Source organism: Phyllobates terribilis, unplaced genomic scaffold (assembly GCF_046119375.1).
Source record: "Phyllobates terribilis strain yellow unplaced genomic scaffold, ASM4611937v1 Scaffold_8__6_contigs__length_399053987, whole genome shotgun sequence".
NCBI lineage: Eukaryota > Metazoa > Chordata > Amphibia > Anura > Dendrobatidae > Phyllobates > Phyllobates terribilis.
In genome coordinates, this window is record NW_027362768.1 from 286,655,615 (window position 1) to 286,682,933 (window position 27,319).

The 27,319-nt window shown below is 46.2% G+C and overlaps 1 protein-coding gene across 3 annotated transcripts in view; it reads left to right on the plus strand.

The window, feature by feature from the left end:
* GRAP2 (GRB2 related adaptor protein 2) overlaps positions 1-27,319 on the plus strand; it is a 298,245-nt gene that overhangs the window by 197,237 nt on the left and 73,689 nt on the right. For 2 of the 3 annotated variants that reach the window (XM_073642726.1, XM_073642727.1), the window contains exons 3-4: positions 1,276-1,367; positions 17,331-17,450. In XM_073642726.1, the coding sequence (XP_073498827.1) occupies positions 1,276-1,367; positions 17,331-17,450 (212 nt within the window). The remainder of the gene's footprint in view (positions 1-1,275; positions 1,368-17,330; positions 17,451-27,319) is intronic. The other variant, XM_073642728.1, reaches the window with a different exon arrangement.

Genomic DNA, 27,319 nt, shown 5'->3' on the forward strand with positions numbered 1-27,319 from the left:
ACACAAATTGAATTGCAAATATTTCAAATTTGTTGACTTGTGATTGCCTGCAGGGATCAAGTGACTTGAGCAGCACATCATTTCATTTTTTTTATTGACATGCTGTTCAAGTCACCTCACCACTGCAGTCAATCACAGGAAGTAGTGGTCCTGCTGCTGATGGAACAGCTTCAGTGCAGACCACAGAGCGGTTAGTTGCTGTTATTTTATTTTCAAATGGCTAAGCAGCTTCTATACATCTCTGGCACCACTTTTTTCCTTGAGTACTAAAAAGACAGGACAGAAAAAAATCCATACTATAGGATTCTTTTTCTGGTCAAGAGGAGTCCTTGGTTAAATATCTGCTATATCTTATAAAAAATTAACTGTCAGTGCATCCAAAATTGCAAAAAATCTGTAAAAAAAAAAATAGCCAACTTTACTATTCGTTATCCTTCTGCTGTTATTTTTCCCATGTATATAGCACAAAAAATAAATTAATTAACAAAAGCATAAAGTTTACATACAAAAATTGTATAATTACTAAAGATAAGGAATCGATTCAATGCGAATCGAATTAGCGTCAAATTGTTAGGAATTCTATGACCACCAAAAGATTCAAGCAATTGCAATCCACTTGGCATAAATCAGCTAAAATGACACCTGCAATTTTTACACATTGCAGAAGATTGCATCAACCAGCGAATGCTCACATGACCCTCAATCAGGTGGGGGTATCATAGCCTATATAAAAGGAGAAGCAGGAAATGCAGCAGTTATTTTGTGGTGAATCTGAAAAGTGAGAAGACGTCACATCTTACAGCTTAGAAAAAGATATAGAAATAGAAAGAGAGAAAACACCGAACAAACTGTACAGATAGTGTGTGACAGCACGGTATTCAAGAAGATTAGTGCGTGAGAAAGAAAGGAATATAATTCATTGATACGGAGAGAGAAATAGGAGAGTCACTGTGTCATATGTCTTTTCAGGTCAATTGGAAGCCTTTTGAGTACTTTAAATTTGCTGCAAATCTAATTTCCTGGCAAAGTCTGGTAAATTTGAATTTCAAAATTTTTGTTCATCTCTCCTAATGACCAAATATAATATGAAACCTTTTTATTTGATGCTTCATGTGAATCGACAAACAGGTATGGAAGAAGTAGTGCACTGAATATTTATATATGTTAGTCTATCGTTACAGTATTGCTATGTACTTGATGTTTTTTACTTGAATGGGTATTTCTTGAAATAATATGGGAATTCTATCTATATCATATATTCATTTCTCTCAACAGATCCTTGGTGCGGATGATAACTGGTTTAAAGCAGAACTAAGGGGCAATGAGGGATATGTTCCAAAAAACTATGTGGAAATGCAATCACCAAGGTTTGTAGTGTTTAATAGTATATCCCACGTGCGCACACAGACAGTGGACTATAATGAATTATAGGTTAAAGGGAACCTGTCATATAAATCATACTTCCCGGACCAGGGGGCAGCATTAATCAGAGACCAGCTCCTGCATTACAAATCTATACAATAGTGTGCAAAAGTTTTAGGCAGATGAAGAAAAATGCTGCAAAGTTAGAATGTGCAGAAGTGTTAATAGTTTATTTTTATCAATCAACTAAATGCAAAGTGAATGAACAAAAAGAGAAATCTAAATTACATCAATATTTGGTGTGACTGCCTTTGCCTTCAAGATAGCATCAATTCTTCTAGATACACTTGCACATAGTTTTTAAAGGAATTCAACATTAAAATTGCAGCTCCTCGGAGGTTTGGAATTCTGGGCACCTGGGACAAGAGAATAGGAAACCATAATAATATTTTTTTTATGGGAACAGGCCACTGGTGCGCACTCTTAATACACAGTGAAAGCAGCTATAGATACTGTAATAACAGATATCTGCACCTCATCTACAAAATATATCCTATTGAAATAATATCCATGCTCTTGAGCACTAAAAAGAAAAGCTCAAGGCAGATAGGAAACGGTACTGCGCCAATAACAATACAAGCAAAAGTAGTACCCCAAATAGATAATGCAGTAACTGCCACGGGCAAGTCATCCACTAAAATCACTGATATGTAACAAAGGGGAGCAGTAATTAAATGCCAGAGCTGCCAAATATGTGCATATGGGGAAAAGGATCTACTTGCTATGCTTGTGCTATGTATTTGCCAGTATACTTGTATAGGTCCAATGGGAAGCACGGTGGCTCAGTGGTTAGCACTGCAGCCTTGCTGGGGTCCTAGGTTCAAATACCTCTAAGGCCATCATCTACAAAGAGTTTGCATGTTCTCCCCATGTTTGTGTGAGTTTCCTCTGGGTTCCCTGGTTCCCCGGTGCTAGCTGGTCATCTCCCGGCTGCTCATAGCAGAAGTACCCGCACAGGCAGTGCCGCTCCCCGGTCCTCACTAACACAGTTCGCTGATTGGTCGCGGCCGGTGGCCACGACCAATCAGCGATTTTGGCGCCAAATTTAAACACGCTCTCCAGCCAATTGGCGCCAGATTTAAAATAAGTACGCCACCGTCGGAAGATAGCAGGGCTGACTCCACCCATGCGGTCATGTGACTCCGCATACATATTCTAGAATACCCGATGCGTTAGAATCGGGCCACCATCTAGTTATTAATAGTTGTAATCCACAGGGACATCCTTATTTAGTTTCCACCAGTATCCCTGGTTTAGAATAGAAAGTCCAGTTTGCACGGTCAGGGTCGGACTGGGGAGTCTGGGGCCCACAGGGAAAATGGACTTTAGGGGCCCACCCTACAGCTATAAGTAAATATCTGTTATCCCTGTTATAGTGGAGCGTCGACTGTAAGACACAGGCGGCTCCTGCACATATACTGTGCACATACTATAACTGGGATGTACAATTATGGTAGTTTGCATTAAAGGGTTCTTTGATGAAAACAAGTTATCACCGATTTACAGGTTAGATAGGTGATAAGTGATATAACTTATTAATAGGTGGAATCTGAGCATTGGAAACTGCACCGATTGGAAGAATGGGGAACTTTTCTCCTTGACAGGGCATCTTTTTCCTCATTTTAAAATGCAGCAGCAGGTGGGACGTCTGACCGCAGCCTCATTCATTCTCTTGGGGGGCTTCCAGAAAAAGCCAACTGAAGCCCCTTAGGGAATGAATGGATCAGCGGTCGAGTCGTACATGCCGTTCCATACTAATGGGGATGAAAGCTCCACATTCTGCAGATCGGTGCGGGTCCCAGCAGTCAGACCCCACCAATCAATAACTTATCACTTACCCTTTGACCACGTTCACACGTTCATTATTTGGTCAGTATTTATAAGCCAAAACCAGGACAGGAACAATCAGAGGAAAAGTATAATAGAAACACGTCACCACTTCTGTATTTATCACCCACTCCTGGTTTTGATTTACACATATGGATGTGAAATACTGACCAAAAACTGAATGTGTGAACATGGTCTTAGGATAGGCAATTACTTGTTTTCACCATAGAACACCTGTAAGTGCATATTTGCTACTGTGTAATAGTCACAAGACAGGGAGAGGTTAAACGTTCAAGTACTTAATCTCTATTGGAAATCAAGAATCTTCCCCTTATCGATATCAGAGAGAACAAATGACTGTCATACACAACACAATCCACTATACCAAGACCAATACCACCATATACAAGGGACACATACCGTCACACCATGACCAGATCACATATTACCACCACAGAGTGACCGAATACCACTCCATACAGGCGATTAATACAGTCACACAATGACCAGACCACATATTACCACCACATAGTGACTGAATAATACCACATACAAGGAACAAATACCACCACACCAAAACCAGATCATATATTATCGCCTCATAGTGACCGAATAATACAATACTGATCATTAATAAAAAACAGAATACTAATAACACTAATATTACCACTGGCGACATTATACACAGAAGCTCTGTATATAGTTTAAGTGTACAGGTAATACAGTAATAACCGGTGACATTACAGCATATACGGAGTACCTGTATATGCTGTAATACAGGTATATACAGGTAATACAGTGACCAATGGTGACATTATACACAGGAGCTCTGTATGTACTATATAGTGTCCTGATAATACAGTGATCACTAGTGATATTATACACAGGAGCTCTGTGTATAGTGTTAGTGTACAGGTAATACAGGGATCACCAGTGACATTATACACAGGAGCTCTGTATAAAGTGTACAGGTAATACAGTGATCACCGGTGACATTTTACACAGCCAGCGGCCATTTAATGTAACTGCTATGTGACATCAGTGCACGGCCTGTCACAGAACAATCGCCTTGTTACAGTTGCACCCAGCATTCACCTTGATGTGCATTGTCACCAGGGCTAGCTCAGCCAGGTGAAAGAGTGTCAGTGGGCCAGTTTAACACATTCCACAATTCATGATGCACAGATACCTCAGAGAAATATGGTTATAGCACAATGCAAAGATTTCACTTACTTCTTATATTACATGAATGATATCTATTGTAAATTCTACAATAGCGCAGAAACCAACGGATCCTCGCAGCACACAGTGCATGTCCTGGGAGGATTCAAAAGATTTCACTTTAGACCGGACAGTATAGTCCTCCATACAGTATTATGGGCACCACACAGTCCTCCATACAGAATTAAGGGCACCACACAGTCCTCCATACAGAGTTATGGGCACCACACAGTCCTCCATACAGAATTATGGGCACCACACAGTCCTCCATACAGAGTTATGGGCACCACACAGTCCTCCATACAGAATTATGGGCACCACACAGTCCTCCATACAGAATTATGGGCACCACACAGTCCTCCATATAGAATTATGGGCGCCACACAGTCCTCCATACAGAATTATGGGCACCACACAGTCTTCCATACAGAATTATGGGCGCCACACAGTCCTCCATATAGAATTATGGGCACCACACATTCCTCCATACAGAATTATGGGCACCACATATTCCTCCATACAGAATTATGGGCACCACACAGTCCTCCATACAGAACTATGGGCACCACACAGTCCTCCATACAGAATTGTGGGCACCACACAGTGCTCCATACAGAATTGTGGGCACCACACAGTCCTCCATACAGAATTATGGGCACCACACAGTCCTCCATACAGAATTATGGGCACGACACAGTCCTCCATACAGAATTATGGGCCCCCATATGATGCTGCACACAGTATAGAATGGGCCCCCATATGATGCTGCACACAGTATATAATGGCCCCCAGATGATGCTGAACACAGTATATAATGGGCCCCCATATGATACTACACACAGTATATAATAGGCCCCCATATGATGCTGCACACAGTATATAATGAGCCCCCATATGATGCTGCACACAGTATATAATGAGTCCCCATATGATGCTGCACACAGTATATAATGGGCCCCCATAAGATGCTGCATACTGTATGTGGGCCCCATAAGATGCTGCATACTGTATATGAGTCCCCATAAGATGCTACAAGCTGTATATGGGCCCCCATAAGATGCTGCATACTGTATATGGGCATCCATAAGATGCTGCATACTGTATACGGGCATCTATAAGATGCTGCATACTGTATACGGGCCCCCATAAGATGCTGCATACTGTATATGGGTCCCCATAAGATGCTACATACTGTATACGGGCACCCATAAGATGCTGCATACTGTATACGGACCTCCATAAGATGCTGCATACTGTATATGGGCCCCATAAGATGTTGCACACATAAAAAAAAATCAAATACTGACCTCCTGCAGGTTCGGTATACTCAGATGCTCTTCTGACGCTGCAGTGCTCAGAGCTAAGGGCGGTAGTGACGTCACCTCGCCCTCTGTCCTGAGACGTCACTTGAGCTGTGGGGAACGAAGAGAGCGGAGAGGTAAGTATTTAAGGAGGAGGGGGGTGAGGGCTCTCCCTCCCCCAACTCGTGGGCCCTATAGCATGCCGGTGTCTCTTCCCCCTGGGGCCCCAGCACTTGCCTGAGTGCGCCAGGAAGTGATGACGCCGGCCATGGTAATCGCGGCGGGTCAGGTCTGCATGCGTGAGTGCGTGCCCCTGCTTCTCGCGCTTTTAAAGGGCCCATGTCCCTAAAAAAAAAATTTTTTTTTCTTTTCCTCCACCTCTCCTTCTTATTTCTCTGGGGCCGACCGGGCAATCCACCAGTACCCAACCAGGCCAGTCCGACCCTGTGAACGGTCAACATGCAAGAAGTAAAGAAGTAAAGCGAGTTCTACGCATGTGACGTCACCACTGACTCTCATCGAGCCTTCACTGGACAGCAGACAGTATTACTCCAATACCTTACAAAATAGCAGTATCTTCTTCATCAGGGAATCTCTTTCTCATCATTCAAGTATTCCTGAGGCTGGAGTCAGACTAGCGTATAAAAAAATAGGTTCTCGTCCAGAAAGTAGGACGAGTGTCATGCGAGAACAATGCTATTTTTCTCAACTAGCATCCGTATGACATGTGTGTGCAATCCGTATGCAATGTGTTTTTAACATCAGCTTTTACGTACTTTAATTCTCTATGTAATTTAAAGCTAGTTTACAAACTAATAAAGCAATCTTGTAAACATATATTGATAGATAGATAGAAATAAAAAATAGGAAAGATGTCCTGTAGATATTTAATGTCACAAGCCATATTTTAAACTTTCACCCTTTAGTGCCTTTCATGTGGCACTAAAGGGTGTTTAGCCTTATTTAACCTATTAAATAAATAATTTAAAAAATGATGTGGGGTCCCCCCTATTTTTAATAACCAGCTAAGGGAAAGCAGACAGCTGTGAGCTGGTCTTATTAGTCTGGAAATGGGCCAATAAACATGGAGCTTCCCAGCCCATTAATACCGGCCCCCACCTGACTACTTAGCCTTTACTGGTTATTAAAAAGGGGGACCCTAATAAAAATTATGTGGGGGTCCCCCCTATTTTTAATAACCAGCAAAGGCTAAGTAGACAGCTGCGGCCTGATATTAATATGCTGGGAAGGTCCATGGATATTGGCCCCTTCCTAGCCTAATAACACCAGCCCTCAGCCGCCCCAGAACTGGTGCATCCATTAGATTGCATTCAACACAAGAGTGTGCGGTGAATTTATCTCACTAGCTGATATTAATAGGCTGGGAAACTCCATGGTTATTGGTCCCTTCCCAGACTAATAAAACCAGCCTACAGCTGTCTGTTTTCCCTTAACTGGTAATCAAAAATAATGGGGACCCCACACCATTTTTTTCATTTATTTATTAGCTAAATACATTCACAGTAAGCTACACACACTGCACTAATTATATATCTCACTGACATATTTCTATCTATATATCTACTCTATCTATTCTATTCTGATGGTTCAGGCTGTGAATTTACTGTACATGGCTGATGAATTGTTGGGTTTCCTTTAAGATGTGTGTGTAAAAATCGGACTGCACACACATGGTCCGTGTGCCATGCGACTTTTTTCTCGCACCCATTGACTTGCATTGGCAATCCAATTCTCGCAATCGCTGCATGCTGCAATTTTTTTTTTCTCAATCTGATCCAATCTGACAAAAAAACTCGCAGATGAGCACTCACTCATTTACTAACATTGGTCAGAGTGCAATGAGATGTTTTCTCGCATTGCACTCGTTTGATTTATACGCCAGTGTGAGCGAGCTCTTATATGCGGTTTCTTGGACATGCTTATGCCACTTTTTCTACTTGAGACTTGAATAGTTTCCCATACAGCTTGTGCTTTTCTTTTTAGTGTTTAAGCCCAGATAGTATTAGAACATCATATTGAAAAGTGGCAGTAGTCATCAATACCCAGGATTAAGGCCCCAATTCATAAAAGCAATGTCACCAGAATTCCAGCTAAAATTGCTTTGTAAAGTCACAAACTTTTTGCACAGCACAAAGTTGCACAAAAACTTGACAACTTTTGCCGTTTTCACACCAGTTTCTCTTAGCTACACAAAAATGGGCGGAGCTGGGGTGGGACACTACAACACATCTAATTCATGATGGGCTGTCACATTCCTTACACCAGAAATATTACTCCAGTCAAAGACTGGAGTACGATAGCTGCAGTAATACATGGAGGCACACAACACTCATCAGATGATACCCCTGATGAAGTCATCATATGTGGCGTAAAGCGTTGGGCTTAAACACCCTCTCCATCTTTATCTTCATTGATCTCTCTGCTGGGCATTACCCTTGTGGTCATATGTCAGTTCCTTGATCTGCCTTCCATTACAGGTATTTCCCTCTCTGGGATAGCTTGTTCACACTTCATCTTCTTAGAATAGGTTTGCCACTTGGCACATATACTATTTTGACAGGTTGTGACTGTGGGCAGAGTTATTTATATTGTGGTAGGACGAAATGCTTAGCTGCTTCCGGAAATTGACTCAGGAACCGGATTTTCTCTGCAGGCTGTATTATATGGCATAAAGCCCTGCAACTCCGGCAAAAATAAGCACGGTCTTACTGGCAAAACAAAAGGTAAACAGTAGCACAGTCCATATGTGTATGTGCGGTTCGCCCACACAGGTTATGTCCAGTCTTCAGCTCCATCCTGAGCTATGGCTGTCTAGTCTGGAGACCTTGCCTCTCCAAACAGAAAAAAAGTAAAAAAAACAGGACTGAACATTTAAAGCTTGCTCAGCCACACCCTGAGGTGGAGGTATGGGGAATAACTTCCCTCCCATCTCTACGTCATTGCCATAAAACCACACCCTTTAAAAGAGGTAGCTCCCAGCATATAACATGCTGGCAGAAATTCAGTAGGTCCCTGTTCACACAGGAGAGCATCCTGAGTGACAGATACCTCCCCTCGCATATAATACCAGTGACTCTGTCACATATCCCCCCCCCCCCTGCCCAAAGCGGGGGTTTGGGCACCTTCAGACATCATGCAGGGAATTCTGGAGAGGGCATCAGCATTAGCGTGTAACTTCCCAGGTCTATGCTCCACATAAAAATTAAAGTCTTGGAAACCTAAGAACCACCCAGTTACTCGGGCATTCTTACCCTTCTTTTCCCTCAACCACCTCAAAGGGACATGGTCTGACACCAATTTAAACTTTTAGACAAGTAGGTAATATCTTAGTGTCTCTATGGCCCATTTTATGGCTAAGCATTCTTTCTCCACAATGGCATAATTTTTCTCACAGGACGAGAGCTTCCGGCTCATATACAGGATGGGATGCTCTTCCCCATTTATCTCCTGTGACAGCACAGCTCCTAGGACAACTTCTGAGGCATCTGTCTGGAGCACAAACTCTTTAGTAAAGTCTGGTGCAACCAGGACCGGCTGCTTACAGAGTGCCAGCTTCAGCTGTTGGAACGCCATCTCGGTTTCAACTGTCCATTTCACCATCGTTGATTTTGTACCTTTCAGAAGGTCCGTCAGTGGTGCGGCAATCATAGCAAAATTTGGGATAAACCGCCGGTAATATCCCACAATTCCAAGAAATGCTCTCACCTGCTTCTTGGAGAGCGGTTGCGGCCAGTTCTGAATTGCCTCGATCTTATTGACCTGTGCTTTAATTTTGCCTCTCCCGACGACATAGCCTAAGTACTTGGCCTCCTCCTTCCCAATGGCACATGTTCTCGGATTTATCGTAAATTCTGCCTTCCTTAGAGCATCCAGAATCGCCTGTACCTTTGGCAGATGACTAGCCCAGTCTGGGCTAAAGATTACAATGTCATCAAGGTAGGCTATGGTATACTTCTTATGTGGGCCGAGGATCCGATCCATGGCCCTCTGGAAGGTGGTTGGTGCTCCCTGCAGTCCGAAAGGTATTCAGGTGTACTGGAAGCACCCATCAGGTGTTGAGAAAGCTGTTATCTCCTTGGCCCTCTGGGACATGAGGATCTTCCAGTAACCCTTTGTCAAGTCGAGGATGGTAATATATCTTGCAGGTCCAAGCCTCTCGATGAGTTCATCGACGCGGGACATCGGGTATGCATCACACTTGGAAACCTCATTTGGCCTGCGGTAGTCGTTACAAAATCTCCACTAACCGTAGGGCTTTGGCATAATAATGATGGGACTCGACCATCCTATCTTCGATTTCTCTATCACGCCGAGATCCAGCATCCTCTTCACCTCAGCTAAGATTACCTTACGGCGGGCTTCAGGAATCCTATAGGGTTTGAGGTTTACCCTAACATGTGCTTCTGTGAGCACATCATGCTCGACCACCTCCGTACGCCCTGGTAACTCTGAGAACAGGTCACAGTTCCATTGCAGCAACTCTCCACATTGTTGTTGATAGAGTTTCTGCTATCGTGACATCCTCAACTTTGGCTTTCGAACTGGCTCCCAAAAAAGAAGCCCCCAGCGTTTGCCAATCTCACCATGGCTTGAGCAAGTTCACATGGTATGGCTTTCTTCGGCCAGGCTGGTGAACTTTGTAGTTCACTTTGCTGAGTTTCTCCACCACATCATACGGGCCTTGTCACTTGGCCAGGAACTTGCTCTCGACGGTGGGAATAAGCACCAGTACGCGATACCCAGGCAGGAACTGTCTCAGCCTTGCTGACCGGTTATAGACCCTTGCCTGGGCCTCTTGTGCTTGGAGGAGATGAGCCTTCACGATAGGCATCACTTTCGCCATACTCTCCTGCATCTGGGCGACATGTTCTTAGATGCTCTGGTGCGGTGTAACCACAGCTTCCTAGGTTTCCTTGGCAATATCCAGGAGCCCTAGTGGATGTCGTCCGTAGAGTGCCTCAAATGGGGCGAAACCTGTAGAGGCTTGCGGGACCTCTCCTATCGAGAAGAGCAGGAATGGTAGCAGGTAGTCCCAGTCACGACTATCCTTCTCTACGACCTTTTTGAGCATTGCTTTTAAGGTCTTATTAAAGCGCTCTACCAGGCCATCTGTCTGTGGGTGGTAAACAGAGGTTCGCAGCTGGGTAATCTGAAGGACTTTACACAGCTACTTCATTACCTTGCTCATGAACGGGGTTCCTTGGTCCGTTAGGATCTACTTCGGCAGTCCGGTCCTGGCAAATATATGGACAAGTTCCCGGGCGATGCTCCTACTCGACGAGTTCCTCCTTGACAGTACCACTTCCGGGTACAGGGTCGCATAGTCCATGACCACCAGGATGTATTGGAGGCCCCGGGCCGATTTGACTAAGGGTCCCACTAGGTCCATGGCAATCCTCTCAAAGGGGATTTCTATCACAGGTAGGGGGATTAAAGGACTACGGAAGTGGGAGGAGAGCGCGGTTATCTGGCAGGTGGAGCAGGATCTACAATAGTTGAGGATCTCCCGTTAACACCCTGGCCCGTGAAACCTCCTCAATATCCTCTCTTTAGTTTTCTCGACCTCCAGGTGTCCCCCCAGAACATGTGAATGGGCCATATCTAATACCCTCTGTCGGTATGGCCCTGGAACTAATAGCTGCTCCACTATTTCATCACCCCTTGGTTTGGTCACCTGATACAATAGCTCCCCCAGAACTGCGAAGTGTGGGTACCTGGTGTCTGTCCCCGGCTCTTGAGCAACCCCATAACAGACAGTAACATTGTCCCATGCCCCCTTCAAGGTCAAGTCCCAAACTTGAGCAGACCCAAAGTTCTCTTCTGTGACCTCTAACTCAGGGAGGTCGGCCTCCTCGGTCACAGTCTTGTCCTTGTCACCGGCAAGGACACACAATGGGAACTCATCCCCTTCAGATGTTGACAGGGGTATTTCCTTAGGGACCTGGAATTTGTCCACGCAACTCAGTCCGGTTCCTTTCCCCCTCAAGTTCCAGAACAATGGGAAATCGCGCCCCAATATGACAGGATGTATCAGGTCCTTAACCACCACGACCTAGTGCGATTGGGCACCACAGTCTGTTCCCATTGTCACTGTGGCCACAGGGTAGTCCTTGGCGTCTCCATGTATGCAGCGAATGCCCGCAGTCTTGGCAGAGATCAGCTGGTGGGAAGGTTGGCACTGATTAGGGTCACTAGACTCCCTGAATCCAACGGTTCAAGCACCATCACCCCATTAATGGACACGGCACATGCCTGCGGTCGCCGGGTCGACAGTCCACACTGTTGGCGGGATAAGCATAATAGGAGACCCGTCTGCCTAGGCTGCAGTCCATGGGCTCGGGGGACATATGACACCTAGCGGCTACATGTCCAGGGTTGTGACACCGCCAACAGACTAGATCTTTAGCAACAGTCCTTGTGGCACCTTCAGTGGGAGTGGGATGCCCCCCAGTGGTGGCTCTAGACCCCTTCCATGGTGAATCCGCCCCCTTTTGGGTATCCCAGTATGGCGAAGTGACTATTTCTGGTTTCCCAAGGAATTTCTCAACCACCTGGTCCCTCTCTACCAGGCTGATGAAGTCATCTGCGTTCTGGGGATCACCCTGGGCAACCCAAGTCTGTACTGGCTTGGGAAGGGATTGGACAAATCTATCAATCACCACCCGCTCAACCATCTGGGCCGGAGTAGAGGACTCTGGCTGAAACCACTTCTGAAAGAGATGCAGTAGGTCAAATATCTGCGAGCGAGGGGGTTTGTCGCTGGCATACGCCCAATGGTGGACTCGTTGGGCTCTAACCACCATATTCAATCCCAGGCGTGCTAAGATCTCTGTCTTTAGCTTGGCGTATTCCTTCGCATCCTGCAGTGCCAAGTCGTAATATGCCTTTTGTGGTTCCCCCAACAAATATGGTGCCAGAACCTCTGCCCACCCTCTCAAAGCCACCCTCTCAAAGACAGAAATGCTTCTACATCATCCAGGGGGGTCATCTTCTGCATGGCCCGTCTTATCACCTTTCTGACGAAGGGGGTTGGGGTTGCCCTGCCCTGGATGGCGTCTGCTAAAAGCTGTATCTGCTGCTGCTGTTCCTGCTGGTGCTGCTGCTGCTGCGCCTTTTGCTGTAACTGGATCTATTGCAACAACAGTTTGTGTCGTCTCCTGGTGCTGCTGCTGGCTCTACAAGTGCTGTTGGTGCATCTGTTGTTGCTCTGCACCAGGTGCTTAATGAGCTCCTCCATGGTGCCAGACTTCTTTGGCTGGCTGCCGGGCCTTCACCCAGGACATCCACCGGTCTCTGTGGCAGGTACACGTGTTCCTGGAATCTTGCAGGCACTCTCAAGCCAACTGTGGTAGGTCGACTCGCTTGGCTGCTTCCGGAAGTAGACTCAGGAACCGGGTTTTCTCTGCAGGCTTTATTATATGGCAGAAAGCCCTGCAACTCCAGCAGAAATAAACATGGCCTTAATGTCAAATCAACAAAACAAAAGATAAACGATAGCACAGTCCATATGTGTGTGTGCGGTGCGCCCACACAGGTTATGTCCAGCCTTCAGCTCCTTCCTGAGCTATGGCTGTAAAGTCTGGAGACCTTGCCTCTCCAAACACAACACCGAGAAAAAAAAAACAGGACTGAACATTTAAAGCTTGCTCAGCCACACCCTGAGGTGGAGGTATGGGGAATGACTTCGCTCCCATCTCTATGTCATTCCCATAAAACCACACGCTTTAAAAGAGGTAACTCCCAGCATATAACATGCTGACAGAAATTCAGTAGGTCTCAGTTCACACAGGAGAGCATCCTGAGTGACACATACCTCCCCTCGCATATAATACCAGTGACTCTGGTCACAATATGTATATTTGTACTGTTCAGTATATTCACAGAAATCTATTCATATTCTGTATTGCTATATAATTCTTCCAAACTGTTGAACTATGTGGGAGATTGTTGTATGTCCATTTTTTTATTATAATATGGACCTTGCACAAGTTCTCTGTTTTTTCCCCCTAAACTTTTCCACCTTTCAAGTGTTTTTATGTCCTTTTTTGCACTTTATATATAATAAAGATAGAGTTTCACATCATTTACCTTTTTTTATATGCCTTTTAATTAATATTATTATTGGGCTCTTTGGTGCCAGATATACGTCTTTCCTCTTGTTCACGTTTGCTATTTCCAGTACATGGCACAAGACCCCATTTACTTAACTTATATCATTATTGTGGTGCTATTCCATCCCTCCTGCCTATAACTCATCAGATGGTCGTGATTCATTAAGAGGCATGTTGAATCGGGGCCTAAGATTTTTTTCATGCATGCAAATCCTGTTTTTTAAGAGGAATATGCTTCAGGAAACACTTGAGGGTCTTTTTTCACCATATATCCCGGTCTGAAACTTTTTGGGAATCATTTTTTTATTGTCTATTCTGCATTTTAGTGATTTATTTTCAACTGGCAATTTCTGGATGTTTTTTTTTTTTATCTCCATTCAGTAGTGAAGAAACTGCTAGCGGTTTTGAAAACATGCTGTGAAAATGCTCAAAACATCTCTTTTTTTGCACTTTCTGGGTGCTTTTTCAGGTGGATTTGGGAGCAGAATCCTCCTGAAAAAGCCGCTGGGTGCACTTACCCTTAAAATTTAGCAAGACTATGAAAAATGTAGAAGGCCGTTGCCATGAACCATAGGAAAAGTACGATATGATGCAATGACCCGCATGCCTGTATGCTTTCTTCACTAATGAGTAGTAGTAGGTGTAATAATCAGCTCAATTCTCCAATGTGCAGAGGATGTAATGAGTGAATTATTTGCTTTGGTTCACCAAAAGCAAATTACCGACACATCAAATTAATTTTATCAATGGCTCCTAATAGATTAACTAGATCAAATGTGAGAATAAGGTGGAACAATTAACTTATCTACTTTCTCATACACGTCTGATACCTTTATAATTAAAAACTGAAAAAAATCCTGATTACATAAAACTCTTTAAAATAGGGCTTTGGGGGAAGGTGTTGCAGGGGTCTTCCTGTGTGGCTGGGATATGGTAATTTTTACTATAGCAGAACATATTTACGAGTGGCGTAGTATTGGATGCGATGCCTCCACCGTGCCTGCTCCGCTGCTAAGTGTGTTTTGACTTCTGTGTTATTAGTGTGATTTCATTATGCAGGTAATGTTCTCATTTAAGTGGTAATTTCACACTGCAACAAACAAAAGGCAATCTAAAAACACTGAATGTTTTTCTGAATTTCATTATGTACAATTTTTTTTTTCTAATGGTTACTCTTAATAGGCTCCTATTAGTACAGCAGTAAACAAGATATTATACAAGTGGCTAAATCCTATTCCACGAGGATGAAAACAATCAAAATTTTTTTTTCTGTATCTCCGAATACTCCACTTTCATTATTGGAGACAAGGAGGTGGTTTCTACAAAATACACACCTCAAGGTGGCTTCTACAAAATACACACCTCAAGGTGGCTGCATTTTGTGGCTAATGGAGTCTTGTGCACAGGGGCGTCACTATAGCGGGAGCAGGGGTTGCAGTTGCGCCCAGGTCCTGATGCGTAGGAGATCCCATTGGCCCATATGAGAAGACCGATGCCCTTTTGGAGATTTCGCAATGGAGCCCACAAGACTGACTTTTCATTCAGGAGTCAGGATGGCTGCGAGCAATAACCTCATCTCCTTTGGCTTTACTCATTGCAAAAAAAAACCCTCATACGTCCAGACATAGCTTTTCCTTGTACATATAGGGGCTGAGTCATCATCCCTTTTTCACTAGAAAGCTGGTATAGTTTCAAAAACAATTGAAAATTTTGGGCGTTTTTTTTTACACCACCTCCAAAAAACTTTTGGAAAAGTGAGTGGAGGTTGATTGTTGGGCCGTGTCTTTGTGCGACCCAATTGTTTCACTATATTTGTGCCATAAAAATGGGGTAAATTATTGCAGAAATGAACTCCAGTCTAGGACTGGAATTTGATGCATCTTACTACAACAAACTTTGGATGAAGACTGGCATACAAAATAACAGTCTTAATTATTTCCCCACATCCCACCCCATAATGCTAGGACTGTAAGAATAATTATGACATACAGTTCAGGAACACAAAACAGGTGTTACTTACTGTCCTATCTTCACAGGTCCAGGTGAACAAAGGTTAAGGCCGTACAGTGACACAATATTATCCATATGTCATGGCAGAATTGTCCTATATTCACAGCTACAATGTGCGTACTAAGACATTCCTTAGTCCGTTTTCATACACCCAACTTTAACAATCCAATTATGAACTCAACAGACTCGTAAACTTAAATGAGTCCTGGAAATTCTGGTCATGAGACCCGCGGCTGAGCTAAACATCATGGCCCATACTCAGATTATTGAAGTTGGATGTCTGAAACTAACCTTATGGAGAAAAAGTTGAACATTAGTCTTGGGACCACCACAGGACATAGCCAGATTTCTACTAATGGACGCTAGTTGACTGGTGATATCGAAGTTGTGGTGAAGTCACAATAACCCAGGCTTGTAGTCATTGCTGTGGCACCTCTGAGTCCTAACCTTTAGACATGACTATATTACAGTCTAAGTTTTAGGAATCACTAACAAAGCCTAAAAAAAAGCCTATGGGACCCTAATCTACCTCCATCTATCTCTGATTACACATTACGGAATGCTCCATTGGATGCTGTATTATAAAGTTTGTTACAGTACAGCAGCAAAAGCAGCATCATGTGATTGGTGACCGAGATTGTACCGCTAAAGTCTCTAGCAGGTATGAATGAATATATGTAACCCATGTGATGTGGATTTTGTCTCAGTGAAAATATATAAAACTTACATTCACCATTGGATAAAAATAGTTCAATCAACCCACAGGTGGACACGCACAAAAAAAATAACAGTAATAAAAGTGAAAAGTAATGGTACAGGAATAATTCATTGACTGCAGTAGTAACCTTACAACACTGAACATCCTGCGGAAGCTTCTGATTAATAACTGGGACTAGTGTGCCAGCCACCGCGGATGGGAATACAGTTGGAACATCTCCAGAATATATCCGATGGAAACTCTAATTCTGGCCAGAGGCCTAAAATTTATAGTGCATTTCATTATGTAAGTCTAGATTATACATTAAAAACCAGATTGCAGCTAATGTGTGGCATTTTTAGGCCTTTCCAATAGAAAGTCACCAGGCAGTAAAATTAGCTTCATTATGCGCATAATTAGGCATGTATTTGTCCAGTATGACTTTGATGAATCATTAGGTACTGTATATTAACACTGAGTGAATTATGGATGAATAAAGCTTTTTTTATAAATTAGTTTGTGCAAATTAGCTGACATCTTTAAAATGCAACGTAAAATGCGTTTCGCAAATTGCAAATGTCTCACAAATAACTGTCCCCATATACAGGACCATCACTGCACATCATTACTCTGAGATATAGGTTATGTATTTGCACACACCATGTTGATTGACGCATACGTTTTATATGAAGAAATAATCTTTTCCTTCTGATATGGCAGTTGGTATTGTGAAAACATCAGCCGTATCGAAGCCGAGAACATCCTCATGAGTAAGCAAGTTGGGTATTTCATCATCCGTGCCAGTCAAACATCTAAAGGAGAGTTTTCCATCTCAGTCAGGTATGTTTCTGCGATGCCTTCATTACACTTTTTAAAGGAATGTATAAATTAAAGTATGCAACTTATAGAAGTTCGTCAAGTTTTCCCTAAGAGAAATATCTTATAGGACCCATATCATAGCCACAATATTCAGATCCCACCCAGTCTGTGTGACCGCTGCTTTATTCATAGTCTAAAGAACATATCAAACTCTACCCCGTGGGTCAAATCTGGTCCACACAGTGAGTATATTTGGCCCGCGACACCAGACATGGCTATTATTCTGTATGGAGGAGTATGTGGGGCCATTATACTGTATGGAGCATGATGTGGGGCCCATTATACTGTATGGAGGACTATGTGGGGCACATTATACTGTATAGAGGACTATGTGGGGCCCATTATTCTGTATGGAGGACTATGTGGGGCCCATTATACTGCATGGAGGACTATGTGGGGCCCATTATTCTGTATGGAGGACTATGTGAGGCCATTATACTGTATGGAGGATTATGTGGGGCCATTATACTCTATGGAGGACTATGTGGGACCCATTGTACTGTATGGAGGACTATGTGGGGCCCATTATACTGTATAGAGGACTATGTGGGGCCCATTATTCTGTATGGAGGACTATGTGGGGCCCATTATACTGTATGGAGGGCTATGTGGGGCCCATTATACTGTATGGAGGACTATGTGGGGCCCATTATACTGTATAGAAGACTATGTGGGGCCCATTATTCTGTATGGAGGACTATGTGGGGCCCATTATATTGTATGGAGGACTATGTGGGGCCCATTATGCTGTATAGAGCACTATGCGGGGCCCATTATACTGTATGGAGGACTATGTGGGGCCCATTATACTGTATGGAGGACTATGTGGGGCCCATTATACTGTATGGAGGACTATGTGGGGCCATTATACTGTATGGAGGACTATGTGGGGTCCATTATTCACTGGGGAGGACTATGTGGGGTCCATTATTCTGTATGGAGCACTATGTGGGGCCATTATACTGTATGGAGCATGATATGGGGTTATTATACTGTATGGAAAACTATGTGGGGCCATTATACTGTATGGAGGGCTATGTGGGGCAATTATAGTGTATGGAGGACTATGTGGGGCCCATTATTCTGTATGGAGGACTATGTGGGGTTATTGTACTGTATGGAGGACTATGTGGGGCCATTATACTGTACTGAGCACTATCTGGGGCCATTATACTGTATGGAGGACTATGTGGGGCAATTATAGTGTATGGAAGACTATGTGGGGTTATTATATTATATGGAGGACTATGTGGGGCCATTATACTGTATTGAGAACTATGTGTGGCCATTATACTGTATTGAGCACTATCTGGGGCCATTATACTGTATGAAGAACTATGTGGAGACATTATACTGTATGGAAGGCATTACATGGCCAATTATACTGTATGGAGGACTATGTAGTGCTCATTATAGTGTATGGAAGGCAATACAGGGACCATTATACTGTCTGGATGACTATGTAGTGCCCATTATACTCTTTGGAGGACTTTGTGGGGATTATTATACTGTGTGGTGGGCTGTGTGGGGATTACAGTTGGGGAATCATACTGTGATGGGGTCACCATTAGTGTTGAGCCACCCCCGTAGTGTTCGAGTTCGGTTCGGTTCGTCGAACACCCGTATGTTCGTCGAACACCGTTAAAACCAATGGCAGGCAAACAAAAACACATAGAAACACATAGAAAACACATAGAAAACACTTCAAAGGTGTCCAAAGGCTGACAAACTGCTCAGAAGACACAACTAACACATGGAAAAGTGACAAGTACATATAGTCATGCGAAAAGAAAAGAGGTGGAGGAGTAAAAGGAGGGGGAGACACAGATATAGGCATGTCATGCCCTTCTAAAATCAAGAAAGGCTGGAGTAAAAATCTAAAATCAGCCTACCAACACCCAGACGTCGTGACAGGAAAATTAAAAAAAGAAATATCTTTAGGTAGAATGGCGGTTCCATTCAGAACACTTTCCTTACAAGACGTAGTGGTATCCCCATTGTGAGTTATGCCAAAAATGGAACCCAATACATTCGGACTAATCAACCATTTGTCATATCCAAGGGGTAGGTCCGTAAACGACAACATCGACGCGGAACCAAGTACTGTAGTATATACTGTACATCCTTTGACAAGGCAATCAGGCGGATCAAGAAGTTGGGAAGGGTCACCCTAATGGCCAAAACAGACATTGATGCGGCGTTCCGGTTACTTACTACCTGTGCCTCCGAATAGTGTCCACCTATTGGGCTGCTTCCGGGAAGGAGCATACTATATAGATTGCTGTTTGCCCATGGGGTGCTCCAGATCCTGCTCACTATTTGAGGCGTTTAGTTGCTTCCTCGAATGGGTTGTAATGGACGTTTCTAAGGGGGCACATATTATCCATTACCTCGACAACTTCTTATGCCTGGGCCCACAGTGTGAATACACGCGGTAGTCCACCTGTGAGAAGGAGAGAGCTGGAGGGAGAGCGGACACCACAGAGCCAAGGGGTTAGATGGATAACGGAAGAAGGAAAGAGGGTGAGGGAGGTAAGGGAGTACAGTGGAAGGCCGACCTGAGCTCCCCCACGTTCCTGCTGGGCGGGGAACAGCCCTGGGAAGAAAAGCCGGTTGCGCATCCCTTTGAGGTTCCGGGCGCGAGCTGGCAGAGGGACAGGAGTGCGAAGCCGACACGGCCAGTCCGTTCCTGCCCGTGCGACCTCCGTGTCGCCGAGTTTGTGTCAGAGCCGCGGTGGACCCTGACGGCCAGACCCCCTCTCCCAATACTGGTGCCTGTCCGTTGGTGGGTCGAGCCCCTCCGCGGTGGGGGGGAGTAACATCTGCAGAAGAAAGACCATCTTCCAGCCAAACTAAGATGTCTACTTCTTTTCGTGGACAATGTGATACGATCCCTTTCTTACGGACACGCCCATCGCTACAAATTCCAGATGAGGCACAAAAACAGCAGGTGCTTCAACGGATATCAAGTGCTCCTTCAAGTGGGCTCTCCTCCACCTCAACTTCAACATCACAAATACTCCAGTCCTCAGAGGTGTCACCCCAATCGCACTTGCTTCCTCACATCTCCCAAGTCTCCAGCTGCCCGTCTGAGTATGGGGTAACACAGATGGTTGAGTCTGCACAGCTGTTTACTCATACTATAGCCTGGGAAACGGAGGTCTGCTCCAGAGCTTCTGTTAATCCAGACGAGGAAATGATCTGCACTGATGCCCAGAATCTTTGAGTCGGATCCAGGACCAGATGAAGAAGGTTCTGAGCATAATGTAGACCCTCGTTCCCAAACTGTAACTCCTGTTGGTGGAGACAATGATGAAGACGATGATGAGACTCAAATACCTGATTGGAGCGACAACTTGACTTTTCGGTCAGGGCAGGAAGAGGTTGGCTCTGAGGACGACAGGGTGATGATGACGAGGTTGGAGATCCCACTTACTGTCAACCCACAGTCAGCCAGTCGATGAGGTCAGCAGAGGAGGTGGAGGAGGATGTGACTAGCCCAGGGGATGGGGATGACTCGGTACTCGGGCCTTTGCCTGGCCTTTGGGATGTCGCGGTGGTCGGCTCCCGGGCCCGTACCCTGGGGTCACTCTTTAAAAGGGTGGATAATTGTTAATTTTATAAGAGTTTGTGACGCCACCTGTGGTATCGGGTGAGAAGCACCAGCGCTGCAGTAGTCCACTGAGGCCGGTGATAAGGCAGCTCGATGGTATAGCTCCCCACAGGTGGAGCTAGGCCTCAGAAAAGCGTATGCAGGGGGAATTCAGGACAGGCGAGACCCAGCTGGGTCAGAGCAAGAACGGGAACGGACACGGTAGTCACTTCAGTACCTTTTACTGGTGGAAATTCAGGCACATCCCGGAGCACTGTAGGGTGAAGGGTGCATATCAGGATCCTCCCCAATGAGCGGGTGTAGGGCCTCCTGTTTCTTGCCTCTGCGCAGTAAGTTTCTGACCTGCCTGGAGCTAGGCCTAACTTTGTCTCTGTCCTGCGCTGGCTGACCTTCTGGTAGGGCCTTGTCTTGGAGTTCACACTCCCAGTATGCGGAGCCTAAGCGTCTCCTGGCTCTGTTACGTATCAGCACCTTAGCGATCCTGGGACTTGTATTTCTCCAGGGATTCCGGTTATGCCTTACTGGGTCATAGAGATCCCGGTAAGCTCGGATCCGGTGTCTGGTAAATGCTTCGGGGTGAGCTGGTTAAGCTCCTCTGCCCCCTATGAACTAACTCTCCACTCGCCTTCGGCCTACTCGGGCCCTCACTAGGCTATACACACTAACGGCAGCTTGCCGCGCTTCACCGATCTTATGGTGCCGGCACACCTTAAGCTCTAACTGCGCTCCCTGAATCTAGCTAACAGGAGCCTCGTGCTCCACTGCTGAACTATTAACTGAGTTCTCTAGACTAGACTGAGCTCCACTGCAGACTGACCCCTCTTAGGCTTCTCTACTGCAGGAACTCTTCAGAGGAACTGAACTGCCTAGCTCCACCTTCCCTATTTATATCCCTAACGGGCTCCCTCTGCTGGTCTGAGGTGGAAGGTGGAGATGTGTGAATGTTTATGGGGGCCTCTTGTGGAGGATTCCATCAATGCACTCTTCTAGGATCTGTGATACCAAGCGCAGCTGGGCGTCACAGATGCTATTGACGACGAGGTTACGTTGCGCCTTCCTGGACTGAGACGGAGTACTGGAAGCACGTCAACAACTGCATCCTCAACCACAACTCTGCCACTGACCACAAGTCGTAGTGGCTCTTCAGGTCGCATGGGCTCTAAGCCTTGCATAGCCTGGGCCTTTTTTCAGATCGATAAGGATGACCCAACTCGTGTTATCTGTAATATGTGTCACCAAAAGCTAAGTAGAGGCCAAAAAATCCATAGTTTGAGTACTTCATGCATGAACCGTCACATGGATATGAAGCATAAGTTGCAGTGGGAAGCTCACTGTGCTACAATGCGGCCTAGCAGGCCGGGCCAACCACCGTCTGCCCCATCTTGTGCATCCGCGGCCTCTTCATCCTCTGTGACTGGGGGGACAGCAGTCACACATGTCTTTGGACGCAGAACTGCCACCTCTTTACCCGCAACAGCCAGTGTGATTGGCAGGTCCTCATTTCATTTGGAAGTGGAAACACCAGCTGGTGTTGAGCGCTCTCCGACATCGAGAGCACCACCTTTGGATCAAGGCAACCTAACTTTTCCGCCTGCATCTTCCTCACAGACCGGCAAGTTTGCCGGGGACACCCTTATCAACCCCGTCTAAGCACAACAGCCAGCCCTCGGTCCCTCAGATGTGGACAAGTAAAAGACCATTTCCTCCTAGCCATGACAAAGCTAAGAGGTTGAATTTCACCATCTGCAAGCTCTTGGCAACAGAAATGCTGCCTTTCCGCCTGGTGGACACAGAGGATTTTCGAGACCTTATGTCCGTCGCAGTGCCCCAGTACCTGATGCCCAGTCAGAACTACTTCTCAAAGAAAGGTGTGCCTGCGCTCCACCAGCATGTCGCACACAACATCACCGCTTCTTTGAGAAACTCTGTGTGTGACAGGGTGCATTTCACCACAGACACTTGGGCGAGTAGGCATGGACAGGGGCGTTACATGTCGCTGACTGGGCACTGGCTAACTATGGTGACAGCAGGACAAGGGGCTGCTGTCCAAGTCTTGCCGTCCCCACGAGTTGTACGTCAATCCTCTTTATCTAGAAGTTCCTCCACTGCTTCTGCCTCCTCAACCTCCTCTCGGTCCTCCACCTGCACCCAAAGCCTGTCTGGTAATGCCACCCGCTTTCTAACTGCGCAGAAGGAGTCCTGCACACCTCCTTACTATGCTGGCAGCAGGGCTCAACGGCATCAGGCGGTGTTTACTTTGAAATGTCTGGGAAATGTGAGTCACACAGCTGAGAAGTTGTGGTCAGCTCTGGAGACCCAGTTTCATGAATGGTTGTCTCCACTGGACCTGCAACCAGGGAAGGCCGTGTGCGACAATGCTGCAAACCTGGGTGCGGCCCTTCACCAGGGCAATGTCACACACATGCATTGTATGGCTCACGTGTTGAACCTGGTTGTCCAGCAATTTTTAGCCCACTATCCCGGACTAGATCGCCTTCTGCAGAGGGCACGGTCGCTGTGTGCTCACTTCCGCCGTTCGCATCCCGCAGCTCAACGACTTACATCTCTACAGAAGTCGTTGGGCCTGCCAGTTCACCGGCTGAAGTGCGATGTCCCGACACGGTGGAATTCAACTCTGCACATGTTGCAGCGACTGTGGCAGCACCGACAAGCCCTGGTGCAATACGTTCTGACGTATAGCCTGGGCCAACGAGATCCAGAGGTGGGGCAAATCACGCTGCAGGAGTGGTCTCAGATCAGGGACCTATGAAGTTGACGCGCCCCCTGGGCCGTGGGGTACCCGGAGCCGGGCCGGTAGACGCTGGGTGTTGTAGTCGCTGTGGCGGCGACCCGGTCCGTGACCCAGGGCGATCAATCCAAGGGTAATTTGTATATATGGGTTTTATAATGTCCGACTACGCCACCTGTGGAGTGCAGCCAAAGGGGCCGCCGCTGCGGAACAGTCCTCTGAAGCTAGTGGTTTTGCAGCAATGGTATTATTACTCCCCACAGGAACAGTGTAGCTTCAGGGCAGGGAGTCAGTAATGAACACAGAGTCCGTGTGATGCAGTCCCAAGATCTTTACTCACAGTTGCTGCAGTCCAGATTACAGGTGCCAGAGCAATTTCCCCCGTCGTGCTGTGCGTACTCAGTGAGGGGCTCAGTCCACCCCCAGATAGCTCCGGAGTACTTAGCAGGACCCCCTTCTGTGTGTCCTTTCTCTGGCCTTCTCCCTGCACCTCACACCCAGTGACACTTCTATCCAGTATCCTCGGGCCTTGGCGGGCGACGTGTGTTCTGTCCCCTGGGTCCTATGTGGCTACCTTCTTAGTGAGACTGGTGTGGACTTTGGCCTGCAGTACATGAAATGCTGCAGCCTCCGGTTTCTAGTTGAGCCTTGCTGTTTCTCCGCTAGTTGAGGGACCGGTTGCCCTTATCTGGCCTGACCCCTCTACCTCCTGGTAGCAGCGGGCGTACGGGTGGCCTTCTGCACGGCCCGTACCCCTAGGGTCCCTTCGGTTCCTGGAGCCTTCCTGCTCCCACTCCTCTCTTCTCTCCTTCAGTCCTGGGCCTCCCAGGCTAGGCCCCCCTCCGGAGCAGAGCTCATGCAGAGCCTCTGCTCCTGTCACTTCTCCTCTGACTGGCTTGCTCTTTCTAAGATGGCTTCCTATTTATACTCTCCCTGTCATGTGCTCCCCTAAGCTGCTTTCTCCACCCACACCCACTACATAGGACCCTCCCACCAGCTAGGGACCTGGGACTGTGCTCTCCCTTAGGAGCAATCTCGCCCTACCCCCACTGCGGGCATGTGTTGGATGCAGGTGTTAGGGTCCCGAGCCATACTCCTTCCTTACCTGAGGGTGAGATACCACACCTCTGGGTGAGATGCAGTACCTCTGTGGCGACTGAACCCTCAGGGGCGCCACACACCCTTCTGCACAGTTTTGAAATGGCAACAAAGATGTTTAGTGCTGACGACGATGCCATTATCAGCATGACTATTCTGGTGATTTACATGCTGGAGCACACGTTAAACAGAATTCAGAGTCAGGTGATGGGACAAGAGGAGGTGGAGGAAGTAGAGGAGGAGTCGTATGCGGAAGGGATAACATCTCAAAGGTCCAGATGGTCGGCAGCACCAAGGCGGCAGGCATGGGAGGGTGGGGGAAAGGGATTAACCAGGGCGCATGGTAGCAGCCAAACTGTTGAGGAAGGTGCAGGAGCCGAGGAAGAAGTGGAGGACGAACTGGCGATGGGCATGTAAGACTCATCAGATGAGGAAGACCTTGATCACATTTCTGTTGTGCGAGGTTGGGGGGAGAGGGCAGAGGAAGGAAGCATGATTCTTACCTCGCTACCAACACAACAAGGACTTGGTCCTCCTGGATGCGCAAGACACATGAGTGCCTTCTTGCTGCACTACCTGCAACATGACCCTCGGATTGTCAGAATTCGAAGTAATCCCGACTACTGGGTTGCCACACTCTTAGATCCCCGGTACAAAAGTAAATTTGCTGAAATAATGCCTGCCATAGAAAGGGATTCACGCATGCAGGAGTATCAGCAGAGGCTGTTGCAGAATCTTACATGTGCTTTTCCACAAAACACCAGTGGTGCACGTAGTGAATCTCACAGTTCTAACTTGCAAACCGTGGGACTGTCGAGTCTTCATCACTCAAACCGTAACAGTAACACAGTATCTGCTGGTAACAGCAATTTTGTGGAATCGTTTCACCACTTTTTTAGCCCATCCTTTGCAAGGCCACAGGAGAGAAGAAGTCTGACACATAGTCAACGCCTAGAGAGGATGGTACAGGAGTATTTCCAAGTGAACATCGAAGCTATGACTGTGTCACTGGACCCTTGCTCATTTTGGGCTTCCAATCAGGAAAAATGGCCGGAGCTCGCCACTCACGCCTTGGAGATCTTGTCATGCCCTGCAGCCAGTGTTCTCTCTGAACGTGTGTTCAGCGCTGCTGGTGGTGTGCTGACAGATAAGCGCAAGCGGCTGTCCACTGAGAATGTAGACAGACTCATGTTCATAAAGATGAACAAATCATGGATCCGCAAGGACTTTTCTACCCCTGTGTCATCCTGGGGAGACTAAAAGCTTGAGGATTTGGTAAAATCACCTCACCAACCGTTTTAAGCAACTCTGGGGCAATTGATGCCACTTAAGTGGTGTCTGTGCCACAATTTTTGGAAAAAATGGAGACTCTTTTGGGAGTCCCCTTGCTGTGTTTTACGTGACGTTGGCATGGTCAATTCCAGGTGGGTTGGGTCGCTCCCCCCCCTTTTAACTGTAAGAAACTACATACACTATGGCTTGGGGTAACACAGATGGTTGAGTCTGAAGAGCTGTTTACTCAGAGGTCTGCTCCAAAGCTTCAGTGTCTGCTAGTCAGCGTAGAATTTTTAACTGCATCTAGCCTAGGCAATACTTTGGGCGTAGTAGCCCAGCTGCGAAGCAAGCTGCACCGCCTGTGTATCTAATAAGAATTTTTAAATGCATCTAGCCTAGGCAGACTGTGGGGACCCCCAACCAAACCCAGACGCTCAGCCCCCCTACCGCCCCCCTTTCCTTGACAATACAATAATGTAACTCTTACAACTGGATGGGTGAGGATCGGTCACAGCTTTATTAACTCTTTATACTCATTCCATTAGAAAGGCATTTTATTTCTAAAATAATTCAGCTTGTTGCAGCATGCCCTGGGTCTCCACACCGGCAAGTTGGCCAACAAGTGTAACTCTCCAACATGTCCTTTCTATTTCCAGGCCACGGAGGATCCTGCGTACTCGTATGCAGGACTCTGACCCCCATCCATCATTCTTAACGCTTGTTCCACTCCGTCCTGGAGTCCTGACAGGAATATGTCCAGTCCAATATCCATTAAGTGAACACCGTCGGGCCGTATGAGGCCTGCTTTATCTCCTTCCAGTTGTCGGTGTTGTATCACTACACCGCCTCTGTCTCTTCTAAATTTTGCCATCCGAATATTTATTACCCGCCTTGTCCGTTCGATGGCCGTGATGTCTCGCGCACCTTGCCATACCGCTATCGGCACAATCTCTGACCATACTATAGTTAGTTTTGTGAAAAATTCTCTGAAGCGCTCAGTGTCTAGTTTCATTATTGCCATTAGTTATGCGCTCTTGTGATGACCTAGGTAGTTTCCCCCGGCCTGTATAACTAAGATGACCGGACATCTTGCCT